Here is a 23,792-nt window from a genome sequence, read left to right on the forward strand (position 1 = left end):
TACATCACACACCCAACATGCTGAGCTCTTTGGAAAATCTGCCCAGTTATTTTGGTGCCTAAATAGGTGTTGAGGTGTGCGTTTGCTTGTTTGTTTGTTGGTTCGTTTTCTGGAGAGTCTGGCTCCAAAGATAGCTCAGCTCTTTTGAAAATCTGGCTCATAAATGGGCACTACCATAAATAATTTTTGTTGTTTTTTAAATAGCCAAAACTGGGACTTGTCTAGATATTCAGCTTTGATTTCCCACATACATCTGCCTACTTCTTTCATACTATGTTGACCGTTAGAGATGTGCAACAATAGTTGAAGATTGTCATCGACAGTTTTTTGAGTCCATCTGGTGTCCTCACCCTGACTCATGAATAAGATGCAAGTAAAAACACCAACCACCCAATAATTAAGTGGTCTTAAATTATGACAAATATACAGAACTGTTGTTTTAGTCATTCATTACCAAACTGCTCATGTTTTAAAGGCTTAAGCAGAAGAGAAATACATCTCAGTAAAGTAAATGTAACTAATAAAAACTCTTCAGAAATACAAAGATTTGAATGTGGCATGCAATGCTGCACCTTCTTTATAACACCACCAAATTCAATGGGAAGCCATGTTCATCTCTGCTCAAGCCACACACACCAAACTATAACCATTGTTCCCTCCTTCCTCAGAGCTGCCCACATCTGGGAAAGTCCCCTTTATCCACTCTACCATGCTCTCATCCTTTCCCCCTTCAAATATCTTGTGTGATTCGGACTACTTCCAGTAGGCCTATTAAAACCCTAGTCATCTTAAACTAACAGCATCATTAAAGATTATGGACTGGATTCTCCAGTCTGCCAAGTTTGCTTTTTGCTGTTTATGCAGCCAAAGTGAGCTTGAACCTATTGGAAGGTGCCACAAGAGGATTCACCAATGTAAAGGGGAAGGAGGGTATGTCAGACAGCTAGGGAGAAGGGTGTGTGGCGGAGAGCCCCTTGCTCCTCTAACTTCCAATGGGGCCAAGTCACTGAAAATCCAGGAGCTGCAACCAGCTTTTTGTGGCCTAGTGGAATGAGGTGTGTGTGTGTATGTGGGTGCATATATAATCTTGAAATACCTTAAAATCAACATGATCTTATAGTGTAATCCTTGGCCCTCCTTCTCCCACATTGATTGTTGCAATTGATCAAGTCACTGTTGGGTCTTAATTTATACTCCAATTCAGCAAAGACTTTGCATGCTTCACTTATGCAAGTGCGTAGTCTCACTGAGTTCAGCAGACTCACATTCATAAAGTTAGGCATATGCTTAAGTCTTACAGCATTGGTTTCTTACTTTGTAAGCTTTCTGGAGTGAAAGCGTTCTCTTTCTCTCCAAATCCCTATCCATATTTAAGGGGCTGTATAAATAATACAAAGTGCACTCTTCATCTTGCCATACCCATAACACTTTTTTCATTAGTTTGAAAATCATACAATAATAAAAAATCAGACCAGCCTGACATTTTAGGGAGGGAAAGGAGGAGAGGATAAGTAGCTGTCTCCAAGTGTTTGACAGATGTGAGGTCCCTGCAGGACAGATCTGTAGGTTAACTGTGATAAATGGTCTTTGGCTTCAGTGACTAAAGGGAGGTCACCCTTTTCAGGGCACTCCCTGCATTCTGAAATCTTTATAGCGAATTCTTGTTGGAGTACTGAACAAACAGACCAGTTCTTATTTACATTATAGTGAAATTAAGACTTTTCAACGAAAGATGTTAAAATATTAGACGAGGGCTGAGATTTATGAGAGAGTACTAATGTTTCTTTACTGGGACATGGATGCTGTTAGATTTCAAAAGACAGTAGGTCCAAAAAGACAGCTGTATTTTCCTTTACAGTCATTTTATAGGGAGAACTTTGTTTGCAACCCCAGCAGCTGCACCCAGTGACAAACTCAAAACCCAAAGTTCTCCATTTCATGTACTCTCGGGCTCTCTCTCTGTCTGCCTCTGCTACGATTCCTTTAAAGAGTAACAGTGCAGGGTGCTGAGAGAGAAACCCATAGAGCCTTGACTGCATGATGTGCCAAAGGTTTATTTCAGCTACTCCTGTAGTGGGTTTTTTAATTCTCCCTCTCTTTTTTTTTTTTTTTGTTTTGTTACCCCTGGCGTATGTCCAGTCAGTGAGGAAATAAATATGTGAAGAAAGAATGCTGTGGAATGTTAACTGCACTGGCGTATTTTCTTCCTTTTATCATGCCCCAAGATTCAGTGAAGTTGATATAAATTCACCATGGCTTCTTTTAAAAAGCATAACAGAAAGGCATTCTTCCTGTAAGAGTCAGACTGTAAAAGGTGATTTTTCTTTCACTCAGTTTGGTTTAAGCCTGTAAAAAGCATTAAGTGAAAAATCTGATATATTTGTTAGGGCATTTATTGCATTACTAACTTATATTTTCAATTCCCAGTGAAAGGTTTATAGAGAACATAAACCTTGAAGAGTTTTTGTTCAGGATTAAAGATACATTTTCCCCCTTTTCTGGTGAAATAATAGCCTATAAAATGATGGCTTTTTTAGTAATTATTTTTAGCTGTATTTATTTTCCAAGGATACATTGTTCAGCTTGCTGAGATGCATGAAGGAGACCTTTTAAAAGCACTTTCCTTATTAGAAGATTCATGCCTTTTAAAGGTTTTCAAAGGAATATAAAGCTTCTGATTAAATGTAGCCACCAAGTTGTAGTTTTTATTAATTACATTTGCCACAAGGAAAGACCTTCCAATAAACTATAAATCTAACATATTCTGAAATCTTCTGTAATGGTGTAAGTAATCTATTATATGTTTGCCATAATGAATATCTTTAATATTGAACTAAATGGTATGCTGAAAGAAGACAACTGATTGATGGTGAAAAGAAGTAATTGCTAAAATCTTTCTGGGGAAAAATGGTAAGGGAAACTATGATTAAAATTTCTTGGGAAATACTTTTCCCAGGAAACATTTTTTACTCAAAGAAATTGATGAAAATTGCAAACAAGGAAATATAAAATGAACCTTAAAGCTGACCTACCTATGAATACTTTTGCATCTCTGTGTTCAAACAGCTTGTCACCATTTTAAACAAGAGAAGAACAAGACGCTCAAAATAATTCCATTGAATTGAATTTTTTTAAAAATCAGCAATTCTACAATTATATGCCAGAATGTCCTAAATAGCATTGGGAGTAAGTGGGTCATCTGACATATACTATACTTGTATTTAAAGCTACCTCCTTTTATTTTTTCCTAGTTCCTAACACCAAATTCAATGACTCTCACTCCATGTGATGCCTCAACATGCATTATGCTGGTAAGATCATATGCAGGACACAATACTGCATTGGTCTTTTTAACTTTCACATATCCTTATTCCATATCCCAACGGGCATGTAATCTGATGACTTCTAATGTAGATAAACTGTGCAGTATTGTAAAATAAGAGCATTATGTCTATAAACTGGCAGTAGTTTGCACTGGATTTATGTGAGAGATGTGATCGCCCCAGCATAGTTTATTCTATGGCATCAAATAGAGCAAGAGCCAATGGATGTGGATATCAGGACCTAGAAAGAAGAAAAATAAGGTAAGTTTAAGTCAATCATATGCAGAATGGCTCTCATTAACCTCTGTGTTCAAAGCTCAAATCAGCCAAGTTCATAATAAATGGCCTGCACTTCTGTAGTGCTGTCCATCTGAAGATCTTGCAATGCTATATAAACTTTAAAGTAATTAGTCCTTCAGGACACTATAGGTGAATATATTATCTTCATTTTTTTGCTGCAGGAATTGATGCAGGGGCAGATCAAGGCCCCAGTCAAACAAAGCACCTAGAAACATACTGAAGTTTAAGCATATGTAGATTTATTGAACTCAATGGAAATATTCTTGTCCTTAAAGTTAAGCATGTGTTTAATTGTGTTCCTGGATTAGGTCCTGTAGGAGAGCTGGGAAGGGAATGCAGATCTCCTCATGCAAGTCCATGTATTGAAGATTGTCCTTTCTCTCATTTGTTTCTCATTCTCACTAATGATTATTAAACAACGCTGTGGATGACCCAGGTGATAACACATTAGCTTGGTCTGTGGTCCAAACTATATTGTAGCCAAGTTTTAAAAAATACTTTAGCTTAAGTAGATAGCCAGTTGTGTGTGTGGGGTGGGGGACCTATAGTGTTTCCATCCCCATGGGAAAGTAAACAATGTAAATGACACTGATTCAGCAAGAGGCAAGGCAGATCTTTCATCCTAGGCATTGCAAGGAACATTATGCTTCTATACCAGATATACACCATGCTAAGCTATAGCTCGTGCCTAGTCCAGACAGAACTGTACAGAATGAGAAACTAGCTCCAGTGGAAACCTAGCATGTGTTTTATCCTGATTGTGTCTGGTCATGTCCACACAGGCATTTTATAACCTGGTTGTCTACAACTGAGCTTAATCCACTATTGGCCTCAGTTGTTTTGAGTGTGTAGACTGGTTCATACTCTTGCTATCTGGTGCATTGAGCAGCACCTAGTGCTAAATCTTCTGGACTAAAGCATTACTGAGCCTCCTTTTCCATACTTTTGTTTTTTAAAAATCCTCAGACCAGGCTATTGGAAAAAAAAGATTATGGTCTTGATTCTACAGTCCCATAAAGTTTAGAAACTGGTATTAAGAAATATGTATCGGCCAGTGGATTTTAGCCTTAAAAATTCCTACAAGAATGTTTTGAACAAGATACACTAATTAGCACAAATGTTTTCATAAGTAATGTAGTTGTGTCCCTCTTGTTGTTGGCGCCTTTATTTGCCACATTTACTTTTTTTTAATCATGACACGATATTCATCTTGTCTTTTTCTCCAATTAGTAGCAGCTGTGTGGCTGTTCAGTGAGAATTAGTTCAAATAGGTCAGACTTATTACCTTGTTGGAATGCACTAAATCAGCTCACCTACATGGCTTGTCTAAATAGGGCTATGGCCTTCTTGAACACCTACATTAGTGGCAATACCAAGAAATCAAATACTTACATTTGTAACAATGTACAAACACCACAGGAAAATTTATCATTGATGTTTGTCCTGGCTTTTATTTTAATGATAAAGATTTAGCCACTTTTCTAGTACTTTAATAAACAAGGATACTGATGCTTGACTATTCAAGTATAGTTAAAAGGTACTGAACTAACTAACCTGTACATTTCCAATAATCTTTTTTTTCATACACCTTTATGGAAATAGTGGAAACCTTGTAAAGAGTCACTTTATTTTGTGATCTGGCAAAACAAATCAACAGACAATGAGGGTAGCACTGCCTTAACGATTCTTTTTACAGTGTATCCCTCCTTTAGGAGTTCATTTGGTCTTTGATTTATACTATTTTCTTTCCTTGCAAATCTTAATTGCAGGGGAGTATATCATCTTTCACAGTCAGCAGGGTAGGCTGGGGTAGACCGACTAGGCAATGTAAAATATTTTCTTCAATAGTTGTAGATGTTTGTCACAGTGTTTAGGTTTTATGCTTTTATCTGCATCAAAAGTTAAAAGCATCCAACTGGAGTGCAGTACTAGTCTGGTCTTCATTATGATGATTTCATCACAGTAATAATAATGGGCTAAATTCATCCCTGATGGGATTCAGTTGACTCTAGTAGATTTACAGTAGGGATTAAGAGGGCCCAGTATGTTATATCTACATGGTAAAATTATATACTCTGAAACATAGAATGGTTTCACTGAAGTCAATGGGAGCCCTAGCCATGCAAATGAGCGCACAAAATGGACTACAATATTTGGTGAATGCTGATGTTACTCAAATTAGGCCTTACCCTGACCTGCAAAGACTGACACACATGCTTAACTTTATGCATGTACGTACTCCTAGTGAAGTCTCTCAGATGCCCAGAAATACAGAGCTACTTCAACTTGTGTCAGGATTCTAGGAAAATGTGTATTTCAGTTGGCTCTCATTCAAACCCATTCCCTTCAAATTTATTCGGCCATGTTTACCCAGTAAGAAAATTCTATTCCTGGACAAAGAAAGCCAAAGCATTACTAAGGATCCAATCCTGCAAAGACTTATGCAACTGCTTAACTTTACTCATATTAGACTGCTCAGCAACAGGGTTCACAACATAGCCAAATAAATTTGAAAGAAATTGGCTTGAATAATAACCATCTTAAATATATTTTAATCTGCAATGATGGTACAGGTTTAAATGGTTTTCTTGTGTTTAAAGATGTTATTTTGACTGTCTACACTTCAAATCTGTTAAATATAAGCCCTTACAGAAAGAGATCTAGCTGCTGTTGAAAATTGTAATGTTTTATTACAACCACTGTACTTCTCAGAAATACAAATACACATATCTTTGACTGAAGAGTGAATGGCTTGACAAAGAAAACATTAACTAACACACCTAAAATTGGCACCGTTTTACATCAGCACTCAGAAGTGGCCTAAAACGAGAAGGAAGGAAATGCATTTTTGTCTGTCATTTATTGTATAGTAGTTCTGTGAGTTAAAACCACTAGGTGGATGGTGTGGCAAAAATCATGGTACAATTGTTTACTCTTTAGTAACATTTTGGATTTATAGTGTAATACAGGCTTCAGCACTATGAGACATTTACCATTCATGTTTATTCCATTTATAACATTCAAACTTTAGACTCAACAAAGTGATGTGGTTTTTTTCTGCTTATAAGTGGTTTTGGTGAGCATATCCAATGCTTAAGTTTAGAACTGTTGTAGAGTGTAGGTCTCATGGTTAAAGCACTGGGCAGATATTCAGGAGATTTTTGGTTCAATTCCAGCTCTGCCATATGCTTACTGTGTGACTCTGAGTCACTTGGAAGATGTTTAAAGGCACTTTCAATGGGCATTGGCACTTTACCTGCTCTTCATGCTTTGAAAATATCCCCCTTAATCTCTCTGTACCTCAATTCTCCAGCCTTAAAATGTGGATAATACATCTTTTCTCCTTTCCCTTGTCTGTTTAGATTGCAAGCTGTTTGGGGCAATGACTGTCTTTTGCTATATTTTTATACAGGACCTCACACAAAGAGGCCTTGATAACAGTTGAGGCTTCTCAGCATTAGTGCAATATGAGTAATGAAATAGTAATTATAGTATTTCCTTGCATACTCAAAAGGAGGTAAATCTGGAATTTTCAAAGGGAGTTAGATGCCTTAAGAGAAACAAATTAGAAGTATGCCACGAGAGTTGTACTGTCAAATTACAGTTTGATTTGGAAATTGTAAACACAAAACAAAATCTGTTTACCTTGGGAAAGTATTCACCTCATTTGCTGTCAAAAATGCATAGACAGGACTAATCTTTGTTTGTTTTAAATACTCATGTCTTAATTATTAATGTGAATTTAAACCCCGCTCTTCATTTCATTTAACAAGCAAAGCATCCTGAGTTCAGAAGTTCACTGCACATGCCTGAATCTTTTGTTTTTTTCTCAAAAGCTTAAACCAAACTTCAGTGATCCTAGTCATGTTCTGCATGACCAAATACTGACCTGCCTTTGCAACAGAAAGAAATGTAAACCTGTTTTCTGAAATTAAATCAAATTCTTGTAATCCAGTAAGATTTACAACTATTCAATTCTAGTCCTACTGATAACTTTAAAGTGAAATAAACTAAAATGGTATTTGTTTTGTTATGCTAAGGAGATGTGTATACTTGGAGCTTTTATTTTTATGGGAGCAGGTATTTTTGTAAATATTCACAATTTAGCTCTTTTAAAAAATCTTTCCATTGCTGCTTGTGCCAGCACTTTCATACAATTTAATGGTCAACACTAAGGGCTTTGCTGTACTTGGCTGTATGCAGCATTTTCTATTAAAATTATGTATGCTGCCATGACCAGTAACCATTCCAAAGTGATTAGTGTGACAGTAAGTGAAGCATGAATATTGAGACTTGCCATATCTTGCATGCCAAGTTACTATATGGCCTAACTGCTGTGAGACAAAACATGCTATTAAGTCTTAGATACAAAGCCATATTGTATGAAATTCCACCCTATCACCATATAGGAAAAGGTGTATTTAGGAATGGAAAAGTTTTTTCTTTTGATTTTTTTAAAAGACTTTTCTACACTATATAGGACCTACATACAGGACTCAATCAGAAAATCCAATTCACTCCCTCCTCCCATATTAAGGAATACGATCTGAAATGTATATCAGATAAATTTAACTAATTCCTAGAGGAACTTTAAAAGAGGATATTTGTAAAAAGGTACCAATATTATGTATTAAATGGGTTTCACCAACAAGTTCTCATGTAGTAGATGTGTTCATAGTATATGAACATGCAGTATATTTTTAATAACTTGGAGAATGACTTGCTTTAAACAAGTCGCAGGACTGCACATGCATATTTCCTTTTGCCATGTCCAGCTATTCTCCATAAATGATCTTTGCAAAAGACAAATTTCCTGGAAAAGAATTTCTGCACTTCTAACCTACATAAACAAAAATAGAACTTTTACATAGATTTAAAAGTATGTTCTAGCTCAGTTAGAGGTAATGGGCTTGATGTGGGAATTAATGGGTGATCTTCAGTAGTATGTTTGTTCTACAGGCAGGCAGACTAGATGATCGTAATGGTCTCTTCGGGCCTTAAAATCTATGAATGCCTGAGAGTATGCTACTACTAATAACTTGGTTTCTGGAAACTTCAAAGCAGCGTAAAAACAGCTGATCCTCACAATACCCCTCTAAACATTATAAGGAGTAAGTACCCATTATAGTCAGAGTAGGTCAAAGTATTCATTGGAAACTTGCTATTCAGTGAGTTTAGTCCTTTTTTTCTGTTCACCAATTTTCTGTCAACAGGTCCCAATTTTCACTAATTTATTTGCCTGTTCAGAATTGTTTGGCAAGTTGATAAGACTATATTAGAGCTATTGATGGTTTGCATAGTATTTGTACTGAGTATTGTGTTGATTATTTGATATTTGGAATTTGTTTCTTGACTGGTCATCTAAGTTAGCTAGTATTGTTTTTGTTCCTTGACAGGATGGTCTTGGCTTTATAAACTACTTCCACTCAAAATATATTTTATTTTGTTGGGAAACTTAATTTGTTTCTTAGTTAAACAAATCTTGGGTATGGGCCAGATACCCATTTTCCACCAACATTCATGCAATCATAATTTTACATGTTCAAATGTATTCAAGAAAGCAAACAAAAATAAGATGCTAACATATTTAAATCAAAATTTAGATTCAGAATTCACAAAAAATGCATTTTTTCACATTGCCTCATTCTTATCCTCATTTTACAAATATAGAAAATGAGAGTCAGAGAAGTTAAACACTTGTTTTACATTTGAGTGATGTTTAAGGAATAGCTAGCATGGATTTGTCAAGAACAAATCATGCCAAACCAACCAAATTTCCTTCTATGACAGGGTAGCTGGCCTAGTGGATGGGGGGGAAGCAGTAAATGTGATATATCTTGATTTTAGTAAGGCTTTTGACACCATCCCACTTGACATTCTCATAAGCAAACAACTACAAACTACTACAAGATGAAACTACTATAATTTGGATATACAACTCGTTGAAAGACCATACTCAGAGAGTAGCTCTTTGAGTAGACACATCCATGTATTCCATGTAAGTGTTTGTATGCCAGCACACTGAAGTTGGAGAACTTTGTCTAGCAGTACCCGTAATATTCATCACCAAGTTATTTATCTACCAGTGTTCATCACTAAGCCACATTCACCCCAGATGAGCAGCGTCTTCACATGTTGTATACCAGGCCGTTTGTCTTTTTACCTGGATAAGACTAAATCTTTCCACTCTTCATCTCGTCTGTTTCATATGCGGACTAAGTTAAGGGGTAAGAGATCTCTTCGCAGATGATCTCCCAGTGAATAACTTCCGGGAACATGACAGCATATGAAGTAGCTCAGACTGCTCCTCCTCAAAGGGTACAAGCTCATTCCACAAGGGCCCTGGCAACATTGATGGCATTTCTGATTGACATTCCTATATTTGCAGGGCTGTCACTTGATCCTCTGTACATACATTTACAAACCACTATGCCATTACTACTGCATCCAGATCAGATGCAAACTTTGGGAAGGCAATCCTTCAGTCTTTGTTCAAATAGACTCTGAGCTAAGTTCCCTCTAAGGTGCACAGTCGTGCAGCTGCCTGTTAAGCGTTGCACATGCACTCAGGGCTGCGGCGGGGAGAGACATCTCTCCCCGCCAGCCCAGCTCCAGATCTCCTGCGGCCAGGGGAGAGGTACCTATCCTGCCGTCCCCAACCCAGCCCCAGACCTGCCACAGCTGGGAGAGAAGCACCCCTCCCCCGGCCTCAACCCAGCCCTGGCCCAGATTTGCCCTGGCCAGGGGAGAGGTGCCCCAACCCAGCCTAGCCTGGACCTATTGTGGCCAGGGGAGAGGCACCTATCCCACAGCTCCAGCCCCAGAGCTGCCATGGCGGGGAGAGGCGCCTCTCCCCCCACAAGCCCAGGTGCTGGTGCGGGGGGAGAGTGAGCTGGGGGGAGTCCTCTCTCTCCCCACCATAGTCTTGGGGCAGCCTGCACCCCAAACTCCTCATCCCCACCCCAGAGCCCACACCCTCCAGCCAGAGCCATCACCCTCCCACCTCAACCCTCTGCCCCAGCCCTGAGCCCCTCATCCCCAGCCCCATCCCATAGCCTGCATCCCCAGCCAGAGCCCCCACCCCACCCCTCTGCCCCAGCCCTGAGACCCCTTCCACACTCCAAAACCCTCGGCCCCACCACCGCCGCATGAATTTTGTTATGTGCACCAATATGGAGGTGATGTGTCGGACGTCACCTCCATATTGATGCACATAACAAAATTAATTTTGCACATGGGGGGAAAAATTAGAGGGAACACAGACTCTGAACCCCACCTCCTGCAAATACTACATGGAATACATAACTGCACCTACTCGAATAAAAAAGCGTTTATTTACCTGTATTGTAACTGTTGTTCTTCGAGATGTGATGCAGATGTATATTCCACAACTCACCCTCCATCAGAGTCTGTGCTTGTGACGTTTGGTTCAAGGGAACTGGGGAGGGGGCAGTGTCAGAGCAGCGCCACTCTTATAAAGCCAGGGGAGGGACAAGGGCTACAGTGCACTAGCACCGCCCCTATGGGTACTGCTAGGCTAAGCTACCTGGTTTCATTACACTGGGTGCGCGCACACCTACATGAAAAACACATCTGCATCACATCTTGAAGAACAACTGTTACAATACAGATAAGTAACTATTTTTTATCAATGGTTTTCTGTCAAACTGGGCAGACATATCTAGTGGGATCCCACAGGGGTTAGTCCTGGGTCCAGTACTAGTCAATATTTTTATTAATGACCTATGAGAAAAGATTAATAAAATCTGGCATGTAGATTCTGAGAAAGAATGAGAGGGGACCTGATAACAGTTTCGAATATGTTAAGGGCTGTTATAAAGAGGATGGTGATCAGTTGTTCTCCGTGTCCACTGAAGGTAGGACAAGAAGTAATTGGCTTAATCTGAAGCAAGGGAGATTTAGGTTAGATATTAGGAAAAACTTTCTCACTACCAGAGTAGTTAAGATCTGGAATACGGTTTGAACGGAGGTTGTGGAATCCCCACCATCAGGTTTTTAAGACTAAATTGGACATAATACCTCTAGACTTAGTTCTGTCACAGCACAAGGGGCTGGACTTGATAACTTCTCAAGGTCACTTTCAGCCCTATATTTCAATGACTCTATGATACAGGTAATGAAATACGTGGCCTAATGTTCAAAGGTGCTAGACACCCACAGTTCTCACTGAAAACACTGGTCTACAATTTTTGAGAAGTCATCTGCTTCAGAGATAAAATGTGATATTTATTATGTATTTTGATGTGCTGAATTCAAATATGACAATTAAAACAACTGATTGGCTACTGTTTCTAAGATATTTAAGTTTTTACAGTTTATGTCTATGTATATTGTGTAGATAGTAGAGTTTTAATCATAAATTGTAAACCTAGGTCTTTTCATGTGTTTATGGTTGCTTTACATGACAATATTTCACCTATCCTGTTTATGTAACACTTTAAAAATCAGCAAAAGGGTTATATAAATAAAATTTATTATGAAACAGAAGGCAAAAAACTATTATGTACATAGTTTAGTCCTATTCAGTATTTACTCGGTGCTTCTTGGCTTGTCTCTTGTATTCATTAAACGGAGCATCTCTTGTCACTGTCCAGCAATAGTCTGCAAGCATTGATGGGCTCCATTTGCCCTGATAGCCTGCCAGGAGATTCCACTGCTGTAGTCTGGAGCATAACAGCTCTGCCTTACTCTTGAGTAGTTCCAAATCCTTGACAAGGTCATTCAGTTCACCTTGTGTTATGAAGTGTGGTTCAGAGGAGGAGGAGGATGGGAGAAAATGTGGGTCCTGTGACATTGATGGTTCAGGACCAGAAGTTTCATCCTCTTCCTCTTCCTCGTCTGACTCAAGTGAGAATGATTCTGGTGCATCAGGAACCGGCAGTCCTTCTCCGTGGGGTACTGGGCGTATAGCTGATGGAATGTTTGGATAATGCACAGTCCACTTTTTCTTCTTTGACACACCTTTCCCAACTGGAGGCACCATGCAGAAGTAACAATTGCTAGTATGATCTGTTGGCTCTCTCCAAATCATTGGCACTGCAAAAGGCATAGATTTCCTTTTCCTGTTCAACCACTGGCGAAGATTTGTTGCACAAGTGTTGCAGCATATGTGTGGGGCCCACCTCTTGTCCTGATCTCCAATTTTGCAGCCAAAATAAAGGTGATAGGCTTTCTTAACCATAGTGGTTATACTGCGCTTTTGTGATGCAAAAGTCACTTCACCACAAACATAGCAGAAGTTATCTGCACTGTTCACACAAGTACGAGGCATCTCTGCTCACTTTGGCTAAACAGAAATGTGTCCCTTTGCAAAATCAAACACTGACAAATAAGAGAGCACGACACTGTATGATTTCTAGAGCTGATATAGGGCAATTTGTTCAGCAGAGTGATGTAAGCTTCGTTATGATTGCATCATCCATGACTTCTAGGAATAACATGATGCAATTCATATCATGTATGATGCAATACCAGCTTCAGATTGCATCATTCATTGTTTTGCCTAAAAATCAAGTACTGTCCAAACCCAGTCATAGATTTAGTCATAGATCCAGTCAAAGATGTATTTTAGTCATTTCTAGTTTAAATTGAGATTCCTTCCCTTTATAACTCACTTGTCCTCCGCCAGTCCCAAGTCAAGGGTCGTATATACTGACCCAACAGCATATATTGAAAACTAGAGCCAATCAACAATTTTAAGAATCATTTTCGTTCTCAGTGACCCAGAATTAGTAAAGTTGGACTACATTTATTTCAGAAGCATTTTGGCTGTAGAGCAGTGAAATCAGAACTCTTATTTTGGTTCCTAAATATGGAAGCATTTGAAAACTTTTTCCCTAAATGACTTGCCTGAGTCCAGATGGGTGAGGTAATATCTTTTATTGGACCAATTTCTGCTGGAGTAAGAGGCAAGCTTCCTTCTGCAGAGCTCTGTGTAAGCTCGAAAGCTTGTCTCTCTCACCAGCAGCAGTTGGTCCAATAAAAGATATTAACTCACCCACCTTGTCTCTCTAATATCTTGGCACCAACATGGCTACAACAACATTGCCCGAGACCACACAGCTCCTGACTTCCAGTTCCATATGCAGTCCACTAAGTCAGTCATTGCTAGCTCCAAGTAATCACTGATTCATGAGAGGTTTAGGTGTGCCCACATGAATGTGATTTTTCCCAGACTTTATCTGCCCCCCTGTAACTAGGGGTATGTGTACTGACATTTACCAGTGTCCTGGTTTGTAAAGCACTTTCTTGTAAATGTCATGAAAAGCCAGATAAAACAATTGTTTAAGAAACCTGGAATTAATCCTCTGGCAAAGCTTGGGCTATGGTGAATGACTAACATTGATGCCCGTATTGCACCACAAACTGAAAAAGGAGATGTAGCAAAATGACACTGAAAAGTACCTTTTGCATTTTACATATGTTTACCCTAGAATAGCAATTAAAAAAAACAAGTCCTGGAAATTTCTTCAAATAATAACTGGCTGGGATCAATGGCCTGAGTTTGTCAACTCTTTCCAGTCAATTGTTGATACCCAGGAATTCTCTGGACAAATATCCTATCTGTTCACAAGAATGGAGCAGATAGGCTCATTAGAGGAAAATCCCTATAATGCACACAGATGTCATAGATCCAAAACACAGTGAATATCACGTTTTTGGATCGCTATCAACAGCAGCTTATCTGGCATATGTCAGCCCATAATTTAAGTGTAATAATTACTTGTATTTATTAGAGTCTGCTAAAGTCTTAAAGGGAAAGTGTAAGGTCACCCCAGAGAGGAATCATTGTGTTCCTCTTGTAATGAATGTGTCATTTTGGGTAGAGTAGCTTTAAGTGATGTTTGTGGCTCTCATAAGCATAGTGAACACTGTACTGTAACTGAGAGTGTTGTAAGAGTGAAATAGAGATGGGAAAAACAAAATGGTAATCAGAGTTTCGTGCTTTTCCTCCTGTGGTAAGTAAAGCTTTTACAATATATATGTTATGATATACATGTTCTGATGACTCATAAGATATCGACCACAGAAATTTCACCCTTAGTCTAAGGAGTATGTTTTTGCCACTGGTCTAGCACTGAGTGTAGAAAATCCTGGAACCAGTGTAATTTTCAGTCCCTGAATCTTCAGTGATATGAGATTCTGCATTTTTAATTATACTGAATCCAGCTGCTATTAGTAGAGTAACTAGCTTGTACGTAAGTATGTTTGTTTTAATTCTCCTTGCTTGTGTTTCAGGCTAAGCTATGTGAATCATGCAGAGGATCTGGCCTCCAAACTACTTCAGTGTTTCCCAAAGAACAGATTGTCAGCACAGGCAGCCCTGAACCACGAATATTTCAGTGATCTGCCCCCACGGCTATGGGAGCTAACTGATAGTGAGTATGACAAAACCTCTGAGCTGAATAAAAGCAAGGAAGTCAGTATATAGATATATATATTTGAGCGAAATTCTGTAGTTCAAATTACATAGTTTGTCTGACACAGGAAAAAATGGATTCTCCTTTGCTATCTCTACTCGGCAGTCTGCAGCTAGCTATCTTTGTATTTGATTATGTGTGCAGCCAAGAGAATTATCTGAATTGTCATAAAGCAAAAGGAAAAAATACAATTTACATATTTAGTGCTTTTCACATCATAACATACAGTACTTTTTAACTAGCTGCAGCACACAGGATAAAAATCCAGCAATGTTTGATTCTCAGACACAGTATCTGTTATAACAATAACGCTTTAAAAAGACTTGGCATTCAGAAGACTGAAGAACACAAAGTAGACAATTGGTTAATTTGCTGAATTGAAATGTATGAGAAGAAAACTTCATTTTATTAGCTGAGAATGCTTTCAGTATTCACACACAGCTCTTTTGTTTCTCCTATTAAACAAAATGCATTCCAGTTGTCTTGGCAAAAATGTTCCATCCAGCACAAATGCTGTCAATTGCTTTTTAAATATTTCTGAAGTACTTATACCACAGATTTCCTTATCTTTTTCCAGAATGCTAAATGTCACCACTATGATTTCTGGCAAACCCATGCTTACAATACATAAGGGCATTTTTGATGCAGAGACTGTTTTCTTACCATAAATAAGTTTCACATGGGAATCTTACTTGTGATTTTTATTTAAATCAATTCTTGCGCTCTAACCATAGCAGTTGTTTTCAGTTTTCAAACACAAGTACCTTAATAGAAGATCCAAATCCAATATCCAAAGACTTAAATCATCATGTGGCCATGTAACAATGGCATTTATGTGCCTATGTAAGGTGATTTTGAGCAATAAAATGTGAGATTTGGACATTAATGTTTGAAAAACTGGGCTCAGGATGCAAATATTAGTCAACAGTAGATTTTTTTGTTTACTTCACTTTTAGTAAGTCAACTTTCCCTCTTCCAAATTTTTAGTAGTTCTGTCTCTAACAGATAACTGCACTGGGTTTCATGTTGAGGCAGCTCTGTAAACTGGCACTCAAGGTACCTTGCTCCCTGCTTTTGGGACTAACCCCCATTTTGGAGAATGCAGAGATAAAAATCCTTATAACTAATTATTGGTTATATTCTCCAATTCATCTGCAGTGCTAATAGATGTTCAGTTCCTCTGTTAACACTAGATCCAGGATTCTCACCCTCCTACCCAGACACTAGCCCTCTTTCCAATGCACCCATTCTTAAGTTAATTAGGCTGTAAGGAAGTCTGTCTTTGCTGAAAGTATGATGCAAAGAGATTCATTAGTTCATGGCTAATCAAACATCAAACATGCCAGTTTAGTTATCCCTTCCCCCTAAATGGAAAACAAAAATCAATCTGCATTGGTGACATCTCAATCTTGTCTGACTGTACAATTTAGTCTATCCAGGATTTTGATAGTCTATGAATTCTGAATTCTGTAGTAGTACTTTTCTGTTAATATGGATTTATTACCCACTTGCCACTTAGTTTATCAGTCAGTGGTTAAATCCAGTTCTATCAACGAAGTAAATGCCTACACATTATCACTCTGCAGCAGGCTGCCAACAGAGACTGTCTTGTCCTAGTCATTAACAAACACAATGTATGCAGAACACCAGAGGGGAATTAAAACCACAAAAAATACCTCAGGGTGGTATTTTTAATATGAGAATTTAATTTGTAATTTCACAGATTAAGAATTTTGGCTGCATTAATCCTTTTATCAGCTCACAGCAGGTTATTTGCAGAAGCATAACCATAAGGCGATATTCATTGGCAGAAACACGTCTTTGCATAACGTTAAACATCAGGAGCAGTGAAACCTTTTGAAGGGGGGAGAATAAAGATGAAAAATCATAATATTTTAAAGCAAGGTTTTGTTAAATGCCTCCAGTAAATTTTTTGAGTTACAGATATACTCTTTCTGTGTCTAGTAGATAATCATTATGAACCATAATTCCAGATGCAAGAAAGGACAATCCGAGTATCAAATACTACAATCATTTCTATTCAGTACAACTTGGATATACTTGTAAACATATTTACAAAACAAAGAAGTCATATACTTTGGAGACTTTGGAAAATGTTTACTTTGTAGTGAAATGACTAGTTTTGGTGATGTCATTTGTCTGAGTTAATACTTTATCCAGGTGTCTGGACAGGTTTCCTATTTATACTTTATTTTAGTTTAAATTTTTGGATAAATGCAACAGTATTTAGCACACAATGCAGTCAACAGTCTTGCAATCAAAACGCCACAAGGCCATTTTCAGAGTCTATTTTACAGATGGTCCTCTTCATGGAACATACATTATACTGCAAAGTCCACATGCAAAATTGAAATCTTTAACATAAAACGTCTGTGGAGAATCACAATTGTGTGAGAGGGGAAAGGAATTCCTACCATTAGAAGGAATTTTGACGGAAACACTTTTCCATCAGAAATTGGCGTTTCATCTGAATCAAAACATTATGTGGAAAAGTGTAGATTTCAATGAACTTTTTATAGAATAAGTGTCAACAAATCATATCAACATTTTCACTTTTATGATGTAATTATAACATATACTTTATACTGTATTGTAATGTTTTGCTATAACTGAAACAAACCATTTTGATGTTTTTTTTAAATGAAATGATTCAACATTATTTAAATGAAATATAATGTTCTGAAATGTGAACTTTTTAGAATTGACATTCTGTGAGAAATGTTGAAATTTTGACTTTTTTTTCTGATTCAGAATGAAAAAAGTTTTGATAGTTGGAATTGCCCATGGGATGGGAATTCCATTTTCCAACTAACTCTACCTAACTTACACTGCAATCTTCACTTTCAGTGTATAAAATTTCAAAAAAAGACATAGGAATAGTGAATCTTACAATGCTGTTACAAATTCCTGCAAAAAGGGAATAATTCAGCTTACTAGAAGTGTAAAGAACAAATGAACTTGAACAATGATGCTTTGAGACCAACCTAATCATTCCACACTGGAATACCGAAATACAGTACAATACCTGAGATCACACAGTCTTCCAAGAACCCCAGACTTTAGCTGTAATATAGAAACTAAATACTTATATTAATTATGCCAGATTTCATTTTCCATAAAAAAGTAATTTTCCTCACTCTTTCCTACTTAAATAAGCTCATAAGCATTTCCATGTATAAATATGTGCAAGTAATTTGTAACACACTTTCTGATTTTAAAAAAGACCACAGAAATACCCAAAATAAATTTTACTATGAGTACAGTACAACAGAGATAATAATTACAAGACTATGTATTTTAATAGTGGAATACAGTCTCCATAAAATAAATACAGTAGCTGAATCTTTTAAATGCACAAAAGTGATGTGGTGACCCTAACACCTATTAGGTGTACTGGTATCTGTTGGACAGAAAAAAAAGATGAAGGTTCTTAGTGACTATAAAGACTCACCATTTCATTTAATTTTATACAACCAAATATGATATAACCTCTAAATGTGCACCTGTAATTTTGTTCTCTCAATCTCACAGGGGCACATAAGAGATTTTTTTTATGCCTAACAGCCTGATACACAGATGCTAATGCTTGCAAAGAAGAAAAAATCCAGTCTGAGAGATTCTAATTGGAACTTGAACATCATTGCGAACCCTTCACCATTTGTATTTTGACATTCATCATTAATATTATCGTGGCCATTAATAATTAGTTCCATACACAAACTTTCCTGCCATCACCTTGCAATTTTGATACAGTTTTTTCCAGTGGCTCAGCTACAGATCTGATAGACTCGACCTGCATTATGTAGAGAAATTTGGTTTGCTTTTAAATATTCACTGGATATTTTTTAAACCACTTTTAATGGTCTCTAACACTGTGGTTCTGTTCTGTTCTTTTGCAATGGAGGGAAGGCAAATGCAGAGGCTCATTCCACAGGCAACAGAGTTTTGAAGCTGGAAGACATAAAGTCAAATTATTGACTGTCCTATCTTATTTTTAGAAATTCTGGTAACATTTCTAAAGGTTACACAGGAGAAACTTCAAAAGTAATAGGAAAAAATGAATCACAGATGGGACCAAAGTGAGCAAAAACAAAAAAACAAAATCTGAAAACACAACTCTTTACAAGATGTTTGACAACATTGTATGCTCACATAACAACCTCCCCCATAAACAACCCTACTTCCTTCCCACTGAAGATTTTTAAAAATAATTTAGAAGTAGCACAAAGCTTATTCCTTATTTCAATGTCTGCCACAGCATTTAGCTGAATCTTTTTAAAGCAATACATTTATCATAAAACAAAATAATTAAGATTCTGAATTGTCACTTTTTCCACAGTGTCTTCTATTTTTACGGTACCGAATGTAAGGTTACAACTAGAGGTTGGAGAAAGCATGAGAGTCTTTGGGAAAAACAATAGTTATGGGAAAGGTCTATCAAACAACAAGCACTGAGGAGAATACTTAGACTCACTACGGAGAATGCAGGTAAGAATGCTTATCAGAAAGAATTTCTTTGAATACATCATTGGATTAAATTGTGCTCTAGAGATGCAAAAAAAAGAAGAAGATCAACTTAAAAAAAATGGAATTATGTGCATGTGTGTAAATCTGAGGTTGGATTTTGCACGAATAGGATAGTTGTTAGTTCCAGGCACAGTGAAGAAGTGGGCTGAAATATTGTGACTGACATGTTGGGAATTTTGCAGAAGCCAATAGCAAACTCCTTGCTGATAATGATATTGTCATTACAAGCTGGTACCTAGAGTGAGTAACTGACTTCTGGTGAGGTATTGATGAAAGTAGGCATTTCATGTCACTTTTGCTATTAGATATGGGTTGAGAGACTAGTGATGAGTTCAATAAGACTAAGAGTGCTATCCAGAGTTTACCACCATGACAAATGGAGGGCCAATGCCCTTGATGGAGGGAATGATCTTGGTTGGCTCCTATAAATAAATCTCCTTTTCTACCATCATCACTTTGGTCTTGCGTGGATTCAATTTGAGCCCACAGCTCTTCAATCATAAGATCTGAAACATATTTCAGTGTGGAAATACTGCTTGTTGTGGCATCAGACTTTCTAACAGCATTGTGGAGACCTGCATGTTTCTGGGCCATAGGGGGTCTTCCAGGTTAAAATAGGTGGATGCCTGTTATATATTTTGTATGGACCTACTAATTACTTTTTGTCTGTTTGCATTATTACTACAGTATAGGCTTAGCAGGGCTTTCCTCCCTTTGACACACACTCTTTTAGACCACCAACATCCCCTTTTCCACCCACACCTCCTAGGATGTCTTTTGTGCCTGTAATATCTAAATAGAGTTAGACGTCTTTTTTTCATAGTGACATCTGGGATGTATCATCAGGAGTGTTGTAAGCAAGACACGAGAAGTAATTCTTCCACTCTAGTCCACAGTGATAAGGCCACAACTGGAGTAGTATGTCCAGTTCTGGGTGCCACATTTCAGGAAGGATGTGGACAAATAGGAGAAAGTCAGGAGGAGAGCAACAAAAATTATTAAAGGTCTAGAAAATATGACCTGTGAGGAAAGATTGGAAAAACTGGATTTGTTTAGTCTGGAGAAGAGAAGACTAAGAGACACATAACAGTTTCTAAGTACATAAAAGATTGTTACAAAGAGGAGGGTGAAAAGTTGTTCTCCTTAACCTCTGAGGATAGGGCAAGAAGCAATGGGACTTAAGCTGCAGCAAGGAGAGGTTTAGTTTGGACATTAGGAAAAACTTCCTAACTGACAGGGTGGCTAAGCACTGGAACAAATTGCCTAGGGAGATTGTGGAATCTCCATCATTGGAGGTTTTTAAGAACACAAACACCTGTCAGGGATGGTCTAGTTATTATTTAGTCCTGTCTTGAGTGCAGGGGACTGGACTAGATGAACTATTGAAGTCCTTTCTAGTCCTACAGTTCTTTAATTTTATTATCAGCACAATTTAGGCAACAATTACACTTATTTTCTTACTAATTTATGGAGCATCCAAAGCATATCTCATATTGGCCTTATGTCACTTCGAAATTTAGTCCATGGTTTAAAAGAATTGTCTTTTGAAAGAGACATTACCCTTGCACTTTTCTGTTTGCAGGTTAAAATATATTTTACTGCTTAATGTTGACATCAACAAATTAGCAAGGAGCTATGAGAAGTGAGGTAAACTGTAATGTTACTGTATCGTCCACTATAAAATTAGCCTAATGGATATTATCTCATATTCATACTGTTAACATTCTTTGTGAAAAATAAATAAATTTTGTTAGCTATGTGTATATGTTGCATTATCAGATATACACCCCAAATAAATTCTAACTGCAGTCTCTACCATTATAAAATTACATTCAATTCTATTTTTTAAAAACCTGTAATGTTAAGGGCGTGGTTTCCAGGGTGAACAGTGACTGTTAAAAACTGATGCAATCAGATTTCAGTTCTTGGCAATCTGTCCCAGTTATTGCACATGCTTTTCTCCAGCAAAGCATTTAAGACTTTCTAATGTCAGAAATGAGACCGCCTCAGAGCAGTCTGTTTACATCTTTATTGACAAGCTAAAGCCCTACTTTTTTCCTGGAGCTGTGCCTCTGCAGACATTCTTCAGCCTTGCCTGTTTCAACATGATACATCACCCATCTAAAATAAATGTAGAATGTCCCCATCTGTGGTAAATACCTTTTGTTTGGAAGCTTATGTACAGAATCTCATTTCTGTTTTCTCCAAACAAGAATTTGCACAGAATTTGCAATATAAGTTCATATGTGAAAGTAAGCTGTTAAAATAATGGAAAGAAGGAAATTTTGCTCATTCTTCAATACTATATGAACAGAATTCAGTTTCTTTTTCCATACCAAAACAGATACAGTGGGCCAAATACAGCCCTAGAAAAAGAAAGAGCCTGTGTGTGTGTGTGTGTGTATATATATATATAAAAGATGAGGTTGCTACTCAAGAACAATATCTTACATATGTTCAGAACAGCATCTTTCATTCCATGGGATCTCAATGCACTTTCAAATTGTTTATTATTTATTTGTATTGTAGTAGCACTTTTGGGTCCCAATCATGGATCAGACCCCTGTTGCGCTAGGTGCTGTACAAACACAGAACAAAAGGATGGCCCATTTCCTAGAGAGTTTACAATCTAAGTATAATACAAGGCACAGCAGGTGAACACAGCCAACCAGGAGCAAAAGGTAACAAGGCAAAATTGCCCTAATCCCTGGGCTAAAGGGTAGGCTGGATGGATATAAAAAAAGTTACTCTCTAGACCAGTAATAGGGCCCTCAGTTGGGAAGACTGAGACCCAAGTTTATAGCCCTGTTCCAATGACTCTTGAACAATATCCCTGACATGTACATATACATGCTGGTTTTCAAAAGTCTGAGGTAGGTATGTACAAAAGCCATGCACACTTTTGAAAATGTGGGTCTAAATTAGTTTGTTGGCAGCACATCTCATGAATGAATCTGAAAATCTTAAGATTCAGACTGAGATCTTCTGACACTGACCTGCTCTGTAACCCTGGGAGACTCAGTTAACCTATTTGTGCCTTCAATTCTCTATCTCTAAAATGCAGATAATAGTTGTAGCCTACCTTTCCCATAGGGCTCTTGCAAGAATTGCGTAGGCTAGCATCTGCACAGATGTCTGGAAATATAAAAGAGCTATGTAAGTAGTATTATTAGGAGCACAGAGGAGTAGAAAGCAGCACCGTGAAGAAATAGTAAATGTCTCTCCTCGTCTCCAGATCTACTTTCTTCCATAGACCCTGGAGCAGAATTGAGGTTTTCAGGGTATATAAACTGAGAAGAGGTGAAAGGGATTGAGATGTTTGAGAGATTTTTCTGCCACTAATGAAACAAAATAAAAGGAAATGAGAGCAAAGTAGACAGGAGTACAGATGTTTTTATGCTCATTCAGAGGTCTGTCTGTGTTTGCAGAGAGCCTGAAACAATCTCTGAGGTTTGAACTACCTTCTTTGTTTCAGTGGTCACTGCCTTAGAAGCTAATGATGATCCTAAAATGTACAATATATAACATATTTCTCTGCTCATCAACCCTGTAAAAAGAAGAAATATTTTAAATCGTTTGTCTCCCTAAAACTACTGAGTTATAACTAAGCAGGGTTGGTTCTGCCATTCAGCTTGATTTGTTACTGATGAATCTTGGCTTGTTTTCTTCTTTGAAGAGTGATAGAAAATGGCAAAGAAAAATGATGTAAACTTCCCCAGAATACACAAATACCCCTCAAACCAGGCCCAGAAGCTTGGTTAACTGACTTTAGGGGGAGGGGGAGAATGTGTTCTCCTTCCCCTCAGTGATTGCTCGCTTGGTTCCTCTCTGTACCCCTGTCTCCACAGTTACTCTTCCTCAGAAATCTCCTGCTAACCATACCTGAGAAATTAATGCAAGGAACAGAGTTATTAGCAGGGGCTTGGAAGGGATTTGCAGCATCCCAGAGAGGCACTGCTATCCTTGGAGTACAGCAGTGGTATTGCTGCCTGCCTGTTACACAGCTGCCAACAATACCAAAACAATGGTGAGAAAGCAGTTTTTGAAAACCTAGGCTACCCCACTACATATGAACTCCTGACATCTACAAATGTGATCTTCCTGTGGGCTAAGCTATGGCATTGCCACGAGCCCGAAGCAGGGAGTGGCACGTTGTCCTGCTGCTCCTGGGGTGCACTGG

The 23,792-nt window shown here is 37.9% G+C and overlaps 1 protein-coding gene across 8 annotated transcripts in view; it reads left to right on the plus strand.

Moving 5' to 3' along the window:
• The window catches only part of CDK14 (cyclin dependent kinase 14), a 538,670-nt gene that overhangs the window by 427,661 nt on the left and 87,217 nt on the right, over positions 1–23,792 (plus strand). For all 8 annotated transcript variants that reach the window (XM_050939609.1, XM_050939614.1, XM_050939613.1 and 5 more), the window contains 2 exons: positions 14,883–15,022; positions 19,425–19,573. In XM_050939609.1, coding sequence (XP_050795566.1) covers positions 14,883–15,022; positions 19,425–19,540 — 256 coding nt within the window. In that variant the 3' untranslated portion in view covers positions 19,541–19,573. The remainder of the gene's footprint in view (positions 1–14,882; positions 15,023–19,424; positions 19,574–23,792) is intronic.

Source organism: Gopherus flavomarginatus, chromosome 2, assembly GCF_025201925.1.
Source record: "Gopherus flavomarginatus isolate rGopFla2 chromosome 2, rGopFla2.mat.asm, whole genome shotgun sequence".
NCBI lineage: Eukaryota > Metazoa > Chordata > Testudines > Testudinidae > Gopherus > Gopherus flavomarginatus.